Source organism: Phallusia mammillata, chromosome 2 (assembly GCF_965637545.1).
Source record: "Phallusia mammillata chromosome 2, kaPhaMamm4.hap1.1, whole genome shotgun sequence".
In the NCBI taxonomy this organism is placed as follows: domain Eukaryota; kingdom Metazoa; phylum Chordata; class Ascidiacea; order Phlebobranchia; family Ascidiidae; genus Phallusia; species Phallusia mammillata.
This window is the reverse complement of record NC_137253.1, coordinates 19,605,202-19,616,800: the sequence shown is the minus strand read 5'-3', so window position 1 is coordinate 19,616,800 and position 11,599 is coordinate 19,605,202. Positions and strand designations below refer to the sequence as shown.

The following is an 11,599-nucleotide window of genomic DNA, read 5'->3' as shown; positions in this document are numbered from 1 at the left end:
ACCTCAAATCACATCACTAATGTGTGAGTTTTAGTCAAAGTTTTATCTGTAAAATGCTAACAGAGGTAATGTAATGTTGAATTCAAATTGTTTGCGGATTTTTTTTCAGTGCACGTAAAAATGCAATACAACTTGTTTTGCTAAATTTACTAGAAAGACTGACATGTTTAAAGTGCTTTCAATGCCACATCAATACAGAACTTTTTTGTCAAGTTAATGCTAAGTTGCTAACTGTTTCATGCTAGAGCTGGAGTACTTGCACAAGCATTTTTTATTTAAAAATGCAATTTAACAAATGGTAGCAATCACGATCCATGAACACATTTTGAACAAAATAATATTTGTGTTAAGTAGCAAGTAATATACATCCAGGCCCAACGTACATTAGTTTAATATGTCATTCTCTACGGATTACAATCACTGTTTTGCTAATCAACGTCTTTACCAAGGTGGTGACAATGCTGCACACTTTACTGTACCTAAAATACGACTGTCTTAATTTGACTATACAACACAGCAATTAAAGCCTGGTCCCAGTTTTTCGTTTGAGTAATAGGCCAGTTGGTTTTGTGTGATCAATCTTCAAGCCGTACTGTTCTCGTCTTTCGGAACGTAACATAAATAGTTTTTGTCAATGACTGTCATAACAATGTTCCGTTCAAATCGCACTATATCTGAAATCTGCAAAAATAATGTTAAACAGGTTGCACTTACGCTAAATTTATCAACGGTGAAGTCCTACCAGCACATTACCAAAGAATTACAATCACAATTCTAGTCACGTGACCTATGACGCGTTATGTCTGGTAAAGGGAAACGGTAGTTCAAAGAATCGAAAAAAATAGAAAGTGTATCACAACAATAATTTGCACAAGCAATTACAAAGATGAATAAATGACTGTTTGGTTGAAAAGTTTGAAGAGAAACAAAAAACTAACAAATTAAATAATTTTACTGACACCATGCCATTTACTAATGAATGCAAAACTTTGGTCTTGACAAACTACCAACCACGGTCAACTAAAAAGTTTTTCGAGTACTAATCCCGATCAGGTGTCTTTGTAACTCATGCTGAATGCATCAGCTGAAACAAAACTTGTTATTTGCTAACCCCCGTTTTTTCACGGGTTTTATTTTGGGCAACTGGGCTGTCGTACATCTGACTACTTACTCCATCTAGTGATATCATCAAAATGCACGATAACTTAAGTTTTTCTACTAATGTTTAGGCTTTATTTTAGAAATAGAACACACTACAGGTTGAAAAATTAAAATTTCATGGAAAAAAGAGGGCCACTGAGAACGAATCCGACCTTTTATGTTTGTGTGTGGGCCAAAAAACAGCGAAAACTTTCTAATAACAGCTGTTTTTACACAAGAGACCTCTTATTTCATCGAGAAAACTTTCCGTTTTATACAATGACACTAGCTTATTTGCTCAAAGTTTAACTTACATCTAATATATGTCCTTCGCCCTTATTTTGTTTCTGTTACAACAATGGTAATCCATTTTTGACCTCACTATAAATCATTCTCTAATTTAATGCGAAGACTTTGTTAGGCAACATTTGCACAGTAAAATAGCTGTGGAAGCTATTTCTGGTGTAAGGTTTCGGCGTTAGCCTACTCTTGGCATAAATTATTCGACATAAGTAGCACATTTTTCCGAACTATGATTTTGGATGGCGAAAACCAAGTTTTATTCCCTGCTGTTGTTCTTGTTTGAAGAGCCCGATACACGGCAACTCTCGTTATATTACAAATCCAGCCTATCAAAACATCCCTGGAGGGTCTTCGTATTTTCTGATTGTATGTTAGTGATGTTTCGTTATTAACCTTTCGACTTTTTATTAATGTGGTATTGTAACAATTGAGGTTGAAACGTCGAGGCAGTATATTGACAAATCTCGAATCGTTAAGGTGCGTTTACACTACACGCGACGCGACGCGATCCGTTATCTATTCGCCTTGTTTGTATGGAAGCGTTTACACTACACGCGACGCGACGCGACTGTCGCGTCGCGCCGCTTTAAATCGCTTCTGGAGCGAAAAATCGCTTTGCGCGTGTGCACTGTTGAGAACTAGCAGCCTGTGCTTTTTTATCATTCTTAAGTTTTGATAACAGCATACGTAATTTGTTTTGATACTAAATGTATTTAAACACCCCAAGGTAAACAAGGAAGACAGAATTGCTTGCTTTAATTATGAATTATAGCCTTTGTGTCATTTACCATTTGTTCTAGACCTTTGAGCAGTTTGCTAGTCCAGGTTTGGTTATTAATTTACACTAAAATGAGAAACATTTTTTAAGGTTTAAGCTATTTCAAAAATGGAAGAAATTTTAATTAATAAAGTTAGAGATTTTCCTGCCTTGTTTAACTCTAGCTTAAATGACTACCACAACCGGAATATTAAAGAGAACTGCTGGCTGAAAATAGCTTCCGAGATGAACACACCAGGTTAGTACTGTTGTGTTGTGGTTTTTTCCCTTCATGGTATGCAAACCATTTTTTAGAACTACAATACAGTGGGCAAGTAGTTATTCTGCAGTAGGCATAACAGAAAGTCAGATAAAACATTTTAAGATGTTTTTAGATAAAGATATAAAAGAAAAATGGAAGGCCCTGAGGGACAAGTATGTTAAAATCAAAAGAAAAGATAAAAGTTTGAGGTCAGGTTCAGCAGCATCGAGCAGTGCAAGCTACAGTTGGAGTTTGTTTGATGCAATGTCATTCATTGATCCCTATGTTAAACCCAGGAGGTAACAGTCAAAAGCAGTAAAATAATAATAATTTGTAATTACATTTTTGTTGTTGTTTACAATTTGACATTTTGCAGCACTACAAGCAACTTTGAAGACACTGTCACATTAACGCTAGAACCATGTGATGAAGATCAATTTTTCAATACCCAAAGTCCAGATAGTCCTATCAAACCACCCATTAAAAAAAGAAAAGAAATGGATAGCTTCGAAAAAAAGATTTTCGAGATACTGGAAAATGATGGTAAGTTTGTTGCTGACAGGCATGTTTTAAAAACTCTATTGTACTTATACTTTAACAATTCTGCATGTAATTTTTGCCCTTTTTAACAAGCCAACTTTTACCAATTTTTGCCAAAATATTTCCTCACATTGCATTATGTTTAAAGCTAAAGAAGAAGACCCCGAACGACTATTTCTACTCTCATTGGTACCGAAGCTAAAAGACTTGGACAAAAAAAAGGCATCTGAAATCAAAATCAAAATTCTAAATTTATTTCATCAAGCTGAATTCGAATAATAAATCAAACCAACTGCAATAAATACAAAAAAACTCTTTAAGCAAAGTAGTTGTTGTTGTTGTGTGTTTCATTAACACCTGTTGACCCTGTCCAGCTGCCATGTAACCTGACCCTCATTACTAAAATAATGTTGAAAGATTTCCCTAACTTTTGTGGCAGCATCAGAATTTTTTCTTCCTTGCCTTTGTATATTTTGAAATCCTTGTCCCTCTTCTCGCCAACTGCCGTCAGTAATCTGACCCTGTCGGTCTTCCCGGTCAAAATCACGGTCATCACAGTAGGAGTTCCGTAAATAATTGTGTAGAACACAGCATGCTTTTACGACAGCGTCAGCTCTACACGGAGAAAGGGGTATAGGCCTTCGGAAAACCCGCCATTTTGCAGATAGTATGCCGAAGGTATTTTCAACAGTTCGTCGAGCTCTAGACAAACGGTAATTAAAGATTCGTTTTCCTTCTTCAAGGTTTCTTCCAGGAAACGGCCTCATAAAATTGGTTTTTAAAGCGAAAGCTTCATCACCAACGAAGACATAGGGAGCAACTTGATTGCTGCCACGCAGTGTCGAACACCCAGGAAGGTCCAACTCGTTCGCTTCTAACATTTTACCGAACGCAGAATTGGCAAATACACTGCCATCTGACTGCTTACCGAAAGCCCCCACATCCACACATACAAATCGGTATTGTGAGTCCGCTACCGCGAGCAAAACAATGCTGTGTGAATGTTTGTAATTATAAAACATCGACCCTGAATTATTTGGTGCCTGCAGAACAATGTGTTTGCCATCAACACTTCCTAGGCAGTTTGGAAATTGCCTAGCCATGATAAAAATATGTGTTTGTCTCTTGCTTTGTCAGGAAAAAGAGGAATAACTGGTTTCTAATGACAACGCGCTTGTGCGACACCACAATAAACAATTAATAAGCAAAAAATATGCAAGTCACGCGAAATTGTCACCGATAGTGTAAACAGTTCATCGCTTGCGCGGCGTGCCGCGTTGCGTCGCGTCGCGTGTAGTGTAAACGCACCTTTAGGCTAAAAAAATATTCTAATTTTATCACTGCTTCTTAGTAGGTTTAACTAGGTTGGAAACGGTAGCTTAAGTTTCCGTTAACGAGATTAGATCAAACAACCTTTCAAACACGTGGTTATCGCACTAACCAGTCGGCAGTCTTAAAGCTACAGGTTTTTTTTAAAGTTGGCAGTCTTTAAAATAAATCGTCGGTAGCCGCAACCGCTTAAAGGCCCGTTTACACTGGACGCAGCGTAGCGTAGCGAAGCGAAGTTGGGCGAAGTTGAGCGAACGGGGTGTTTACACTGGACGTAGCGTAGCGAAGCGAAGTTGGGCGAACGTGCAACTTCTTCGGGGAAACTCTTACACACAGAAACATTTTGGCAAAGGAATACAAACCATTTAATGTTTATTTGTCAATAAATAACTTAAATCATATATATTTCACTACAGTTTGAATTAATTGACATTGTGACGTCATATTACGTGTACATATGTATCTGTTTACTGTACAGTAATAAAATGTTTGAATCACCAAGTGCAAAAAGAAAAAGTTTCCGGATTTTTCTTTGCCATATCTTGACAGGATGTCATTAAACATATGTTACCGGACCCAACTACTGTTTTCTAAGAAAAATTTCTGTCCTATTCTTGATTAAAATACCTGTCCTTTTTATGTAAAAATGATGGTCACTTTTCATGTACAACATGGAAACATAAGCCATAGCCACAAACAGTTTATTGAAAATAAAACTAACATCAAACCATTTGAAATACTGCATAATTTATTGCTTATTGGCATAGTAGTGTTCTGATGTTTAATTTAAAGCCACTTCACAACATCTGCCTTGAAGGAGACTTTCACCTTCCTTGTTTATGAAATGACCATTCATCAAGATCTTTTAAATCTAAATAACAACACTCTGGTTTAGAAGTTTATTTAAGTGTTACATCTAAATTACAACACATTATAGTTTAGTTTAGCAGAGTAATTAGGTGTGAAAAATTATAGTTGGATAGTATTCACATATTAAAACTACTTTTATCTAATAATTTTTCCTACTGCACATAACATACAAAACTAGGCCACAAAATTACACCGACATTTGAGAGAATAGCATGTGGATGATGAGGCAAAAAGTATGCAAATGCCAAAATCTTAAAACATTACAAAAGTTATACTGATTAATGATACATATCAAAAATATCACTACACAATACAAACCTATATATGGTAAATCCAAACAAGCCAGACATAGGAATCCATGGTCATCCAGGAACCAAAAATCTGAAGCTTAATTTGCACACATTAAAACCAGTTTCACCTATTTAAAAAAGTTTTGTATTGACATAACACCTGGCTTGTATAACATATAGATGTCTTCATTTTACCTGCTACACAAAACATAAGTTTTCATGACTATATATCACACAAAACTTTTCTTGTAACTGCAGGTCCGCTCACATACACATCTTAGTTTGCTATAGTGACTATCCCTTCATAATATTACTATAATTCACATGTACATATTTTTTAAATTGACTGCTATTTGTTTTATTACACTTACTTCAAATTCAAGCAGTATTTTTATTGATTTTAAAAAAATAATCTACTAGTTTTACATTTTTTTAGACAGCCAACTGTTTATTTTTACTGACAAAGTAAAAATTGTTACTTTTAAACCTTCACCTAGCCTACTGTACAGTTTTCGGCAAAGTTTCTGGCAAAAATTTACGACTGTACAGGAACCTTCGCCCAACTTCGCTCAACTTCGCCCAACTTTTTCGCTACGCTCACGAACCTCGGGGTGAAGGGCGAAGGCTGCGCTCAGTGTAAACAGTCCCATTGAAATCCATTGTAGCGAAAGGTTCGCTCAACTTCGCCCAACTTCGCTTCGCTACGCTACGCTCAGTGTAAACGGGCCTTTTCTTGGATTCATGAAACAACTTAAGACTTGTCAAGTTGTTTCATGAATCCAAGAAATATTATTTCAAAGTGCCACCTATTCAAAAAAATATCGAGATGCTCAAACAGTGCCGCTAAAAAGCCTTAGTTAATAGCGGTAGAATTTTAAGTAGGGCTGTTATCAAACAAATAATTATTTGATTATTTGAAATTTTTAATTATTTGAAAATTTATCAAATAAATTTTACTAAATTTCAAATAATCAAATAATTTTTTCCTGTGCAGTAAACCTAAATTTAGGTACAAAATCAATTGATTTGGACACATTGGTGACATTTTTATGAAATAGAGTGTAAACAAAGCACTACAACACGTGTTTCCAGCCTTATATAACCATTTTCCCAAAATAATTTGGACTAAAGCATGATAATTAATATATGAGCTTATAGTTTGGTATTAATTACACCTAGTAACATTTAAGGTCATTCAAACAAGTGATTAAAATGTTAAAGACCAAAGTTTAATTAACTAAGTGTCCACGAGAAATCTGTTAAAATAATGTGAAACAAATGGGGAGAGTGGGGTGGGTTGTTACAAAATTTGTTTCGCTGCATTTTTTGGGTTAAATTATTATTCAGATCATCCTGATTTTTTGTATGAAGTTTGATATGCCCCTAAGTCAACTAAACATGTTACCAACAAAATTAATTGGTACTTGTAAAAAAAATTATTTCATGTTTTCTGGTTGATACTCTGTTGTAACAACTCACCCCATGGTGGGGGTGAGTTGTTACAGTACTTTAGGGAGGCTTCCACATCTACAAATGTGACAATTTCTATTTCTTTTATTGTCTGTTTTGTAACATAAATATAACAAAACCACTTTTACTCATCTTAACTATTTCTTTTGAGTTATAATCAATTTATACAATTTTGTATATCACGATTCAGAAATTCCAATCCAAATTTGACAAATTGGTGACATCTTTGTTTCTGAAGTGAACAAAACAGTTGTTTAGAGTCCAAAAGTAAACTTTTTGGAATGGTAGCAATATCAAGTATTTTGTTTTGCACCAACATTTAAGTTTATTTCATAAAATAGAAGTCACATCACAAGCTTGCATGTACAATGTGAGTATTGTAATATCAAGTATCATGGTATGTCACAAATTATGTTGTTTATTAAAATAAGAAAACAGATCAAAAGGTTTGTAGAACGAACACAACACAGTTTACAATCAAATTCATTTTTAAAGTTCTTCATGTCAATGAATTCACAAACTTTAACTTTGACATAACTTTAACCATGGAATGAATGACATCCTTTAGTCCTTACAGTTTCTTGTCCTCGATATAGTAGTAAGTTCTCAAACTTGGTCCAAAACCTGGATTTTGCACACACAATTTACTTTTTAGAAAATAAAGAGCTTGCAATAACAACATCCAGTCTGCAGAACATGGCAGTTCCCGACGAGATCTCGCGCGTGCAGGACCTATATGTCCCGCGTGCGCGCGTGCACGGCCTGTAAATTCGCGTGCAAGACCAATTTCAGCAGGCGGGGCTGCTCTAAAATACGCAATCTACGCAATCTACGCAATCTACGCAATCTACGCAATCTACGCAATCTACGCAAACTATACGCAATCTACTAAAAAAAATTAACTAAGATGTTGACGGTTAGGGCTATTAGGGTCAGGGTGAGGGTTTGTGACAAATAACTTTTAATTTAATTTCAGATGCCTTTCAGGTCTAATTTTCTCACAAGTGTTAACATGCGGTACCATACAGTGTTTAGTACCACTCTCAACACATATTAAGCCCAAACTGGACATCTAAAACTAAATTATAGTGTTATTTTTATTATAAACCCTCACCCAGGCCCTAAAAGCCCTAACCGTCAACATTTTTAAAAGTTGCATACGTTTTATAAGTAGATTGCGTACAGATTGCGTAGATTGCGTAGATTGCGTAGATTGCGTATTTTAGAGGAGCCCGGCGCAAAGCAAGCTATACAGTTTAAGATTGGACAATTAATGCCTTTAATGCAAAATTTCCGCGTGCAACGGCAAAAATTCGACGTGCAAAATTTTTTTTTCGAAACTAAATCGCGCGTGCAGCTGCCATACTCTGCAGACTGGAACAACATACTGTCACCAAACAACATTTTAAGCACACAAAAGTTAAGTATTACCTTTCTCAGGCCCATATGATAATCATTGCTCCAGATGTGGGACACCTTGTAACAACTCACCCCACCAGCATGGTGCAACTTAAACCAATCTGGACTCAAAATTAGCTAAAGTTTGCAACTTTATTCTTTTACAAGGTACTAACATACCACTATCACTTGACAAAAAAACTTGCATCATAGAATTTATGAAATTGTGTGCTTTAGGAGAGTAGATTTAGCTTAAGTCCAAAAATTTACTTTAGACACCTCAAAAATAAATTCAAGAAGTCAGCGAATACCCGCACAAATTTCACCAAATTTTGTCACGCTGGCCGTCCCGGATGTAACAACCGACATGCGTAATTCCAGCGGTTTTATAAAAAACATAGCCGAAGTTATTCGCGTTGTAACAACCCGCCCCCTGTGGAGAATACATGGCTCTGTCAAATTACGGAGAATAACTAAAGCATGTCTGTACCATTTTTTTTGCTAAAACAAGATTTAGCATAGATTTAATGACAAGGAGCACAACCACATTGCCGTTTTTGTTTAATAAGTTTGAAATATCCTTATTCTTTAATGGTTCTGGGCCTTACATCGTTGGAATTTCTGGGCCTTACATCGTTTTAAAATTATTTGATTTGAAAGGAAAAAATTATTTGATTATTTGAAAAATTCGAAACGTTTGTTTGATAACAGCCCTAATTTTGAACACCGAGAGCAAATAAACCATAAATTGTTATGATCCTTTCAACTTAAGGTTTGTTTTTTATTGTTTTTTCGGCCTGCAGTACAGAAAAGATTTTGTTTGATCTTTTTCGACTTGTTCAGTGGATTATGATTTCATTAAGTTTATGATCGAATTATTTGCTAATTATTCACAATACATTGACGCTCATGTTTATGCCTTTGTCATCCATAGACGTAGGACGGTAAGTAAAAGATAGTATTGTACAAAAAACATAGGGTGCTTAAAAATCGGAAATCTGACACTTCCGAATGTTTTGTGCGATTGAGCCAGCCTGGTACTAGTATATATCTTACTTTATCTACAACAAAATACGAGTGGAGTTGAAGACATTTTATAATTCAGAATTACTGAAATAACGTTAAAAGCGTCTTGTATTACCCATCATATACAACGACACAAAGTCTCGCGAACGGGCAATAAGTGATCCATCGGTCGCTTCTCGTGACGGCCAGTTGAAAACACCAAATATTTTGAGCAACGGACAGCACAATCTTGTCGTTACACGAAAACTTGACAGGAGTGGAATGCGGCTTCATCGTATTGGCAGTCGACAGTCGACACCTAGTGGTATGTACAGATTGTCTCATATTCCAACATTCCATATTACTGCGTCTGGCCTGTGCCGTAAGCTTGCTGGTAGCTGGCGTAGTAGTTTTGATACTGTTGAGCGGCTGCTGCTGCAGCTACAGCGGCGGTTTGTTGGTGTTGCTGTTGTTGCTGCTGCTGCTGTTGTTGTTGTTGCTGCTGCACAGCGGCTTGTTGCTGGTAGTACTGGGCCCATTGCTGACTGTAATCCGTCTGTATGTACGTATTAGTTTCGAAAATTTTAGAACAAAGCATTGATAATACCTCAAGAAACACATAAATAGTTATTTGTTTTAACAAGGCCAACACAATGTAATTTCTAAGCAATACTAACGGATTCCTACCTACTCATGGACGAGCAAACTGAAACGTACACATGAGGTCAATATAATTTGTTACCTGGCCCTGGGCGCCGTATGATTGCTGGTAAGCTTGATTAGAAGTTTGATTTTGTGCTTGTTGGTTCGTGTTGCTGTTGGCAGCAAGTTGTGCAGTTTGTTGTTGATATGCTTGATGATAATTGTATCCACCACTATTCTGTTGCTGAAAAGTGCATCAACATTCAAAACCCAAACCAGAGAAGTAAGCCTTTTAAACTATGGCTACACTTTTTATTTTTTTTATAAATTGGTGCCTCAATATACATGTACCTGATTTCCCCTTTGCCTGTTTTGTCCATGCTGTTGTTGGTTATTACGATTTTGGTATCCACCACCCATGTTTCGATTTTGCTGCATGTTTCCACTACCACGATTTGAGCCATATCGATTGTTTCTACACACAAATTTCATGTTGAGCCAATTGAAAATTAATTTTTAATTCTTGCAAACAAACAGATTTCATACCCCTGATTGTTGCGATTATATCCACCAGAACCTGCACTACCAGACATGTTCCTATTCCCACCGTATCCACCACGATTTCCACCCTGGCTGTTGTTCCTGCTGCCGTAATTTTTGTTCTGTGACCAGTTTCCTGAAACAGAAAGTATCCATTGTCTGCATTACACTAATTCTTGCACAAGAAGTCCAATAAAAAACTGAACAGCTTAAGCCTATTGGACAAACAGGTACACCTAAAGAAAGCTAGGCAAAACTTTGGGAAAATCAGCAAGGTTTTACGTAAGCCAGCAGTTCTCAAACTGTGCGTCGCGACCAACAGGGCTTACGGCAAGAATTTGCACAATGTGCGCCAAAATGTGCAGGTCGAAATGTGCGCACATTTTTCGAAAATGTGCAGGTGCCAAAATGTGCAGGTCAAAATGTGCAGGTGCCAAAATGTGCAGGTTAAAATATGCGCACATTTTTCGAAAATGTGCAGGTGCCAAAATGTGCAGGTCAAAATGTGCAGGTGCCAAAATGTGCAGGTCAAAATGTGCAGGTGCCAAAATTTCTCCCTTTCATACTAAAAAAGTCTTTCTGTCCCTTTCACACAAACAATTTTTTGTCCCAATTACATAATTATTATATATCTTTCCCTGCATTTTTATTTTAAATAGTGTTCTGTGCAAATCAATTAACTTATATAGGTATGTTATTTTTCTTGTTAAATGCAGTGGATTAAGTTTTTTAACTGAACAGAATATGACCCTTCAGGGCAAAAATAACTGAAAATACAATGTGGTTTCAAACAAATGCAGTGGTAAATAACTGATGCCTATATAAATGGTGAGAACTTATACTTTTGCATTGCACATCCATCATTTTTTTCATGACATCTCAGTATTATCCTTTTCTAAACCCGTTTTGTTACCATTGTACATATTTTTTACCAAAAATATAATACAGAATGCCCACAGCGGTCTCAAAAAAATATTTTCCCTATCCTAATATTCTTTCTGGCTGTTTCAGTCTCTTTATCTCTAATTGTTCACGCCAGATTTAGTTTGTTTA

The 11,599-nt window shown here is 36.2% G+C and overlaps 2 protein-coding genes and 1 long non-coding RNA gene across 6 annotated transcripts in view; 1 reads left to right on the top strand and 2 right to left on the bottom strand.

The window, feature by feature from the left end:
* Positions 1-2,008: 2,008 nt before the first annotated feature.
* On the top strand, positions 2,009-3,327 carry LOC145212172 (uncharacterized). 2 transcript variants are annotated; one of them, XM_080080214.1, is made up of 4 exons: positions 2,009-2,459; positions 2,596-2,761; positions 2,839-3,005; positions 3,151-3,327. In XM_080080214.1, exons 1-4 carry the CDS (start codon positions 2,330-2,332, stop codon positions 3,279-3,281), a joined length of 594 nt encoding a protein of 197 aa, XP_079936340.1. In that variant the 5' UTR covers positions 2,009-2,329; the 3' UTR covers positions 3,282-3,327. The 2 variants fall into 2 exon arrangements, 1 of the variants encoding a protein (XP_079936340.1); XR_013856655.1 differs by lacking the exons at positions 2,596-2,761; positions 3,151-3,327 and having other exon boundaries at positions 2,394-2,459; positions 2,839-2,902.
* A 1,689-nt stretch (positions 3,328-5,016) lies between these two features.
* Positions 5,017-6,215, bottom strand: LOC145212173 (uncharacterized). Its single transcript, XR_013856656.1, has 2 exons — positions 5,520-6,215; positions 5,017-5,202 (listed from the first exon to the last, which is right to left on the bottom strand). It is a non-coding gene; the product is annotated as an uncharacterized LOC145212173 (long non-coding RNA).
* A 3,222-nt stretch (positions 6,216-9,437) lies between these two features.
* LOC145212516 (uncharacterized) overlaps positions 9,438-11,599 on the bottom strand; it is a 66,239-nt gene continuing 64,077 nt past the window's right edge. For all 3 annotated transcript variants that reach the window (XM_080080660.1, XM_080080657.1, XM_080080659.1), the window contains 4 exons: positions 10,553-10,682; positions 10,358-10,481; positions 10,107-10,250; positions 9,438-9,920 (listed from right to left, as the gene is read on the bottom strand). In XM_080080660.1, the coding sequence (XP_079936786.1) occupies positions 9,726-9,920; positions 10,107-10,250; positions 10,358-10,481; positions 10,553-10,682 (593 nt within the window). In that variant the 3' untranslated portion in view covers positions 9,438-9,725. The remainder of the gene's footprint in view (positions 9,921-10,106; positions 10,251-10,357; positions 10,482-10,552; positions 10,683-11,599) is intronic.

Coding starts and splice junctions, on each gene's coding strand:
- LOC145212172 (XM_080080214.1), top strand. CDS start 2,330: ATGGAAGAAATTTTAATTAATAAAGTTAGAGATTTTCCTGCCTTGTTT. Junction 2,762..2,838: donor CCCTATGTTAAACCCAGGAG/GTAACAGTCAAA, acceptor GACATTTTGCAG/CACTACAAGCAACTTTGAAG. Junction 3,006..3,150: donor CGAGATACTGGAAAATGATG/GTAAGTTTGTTG, acceptor TTATGTTTAAAG/CTAAAGAAGAAGACCCCGAA.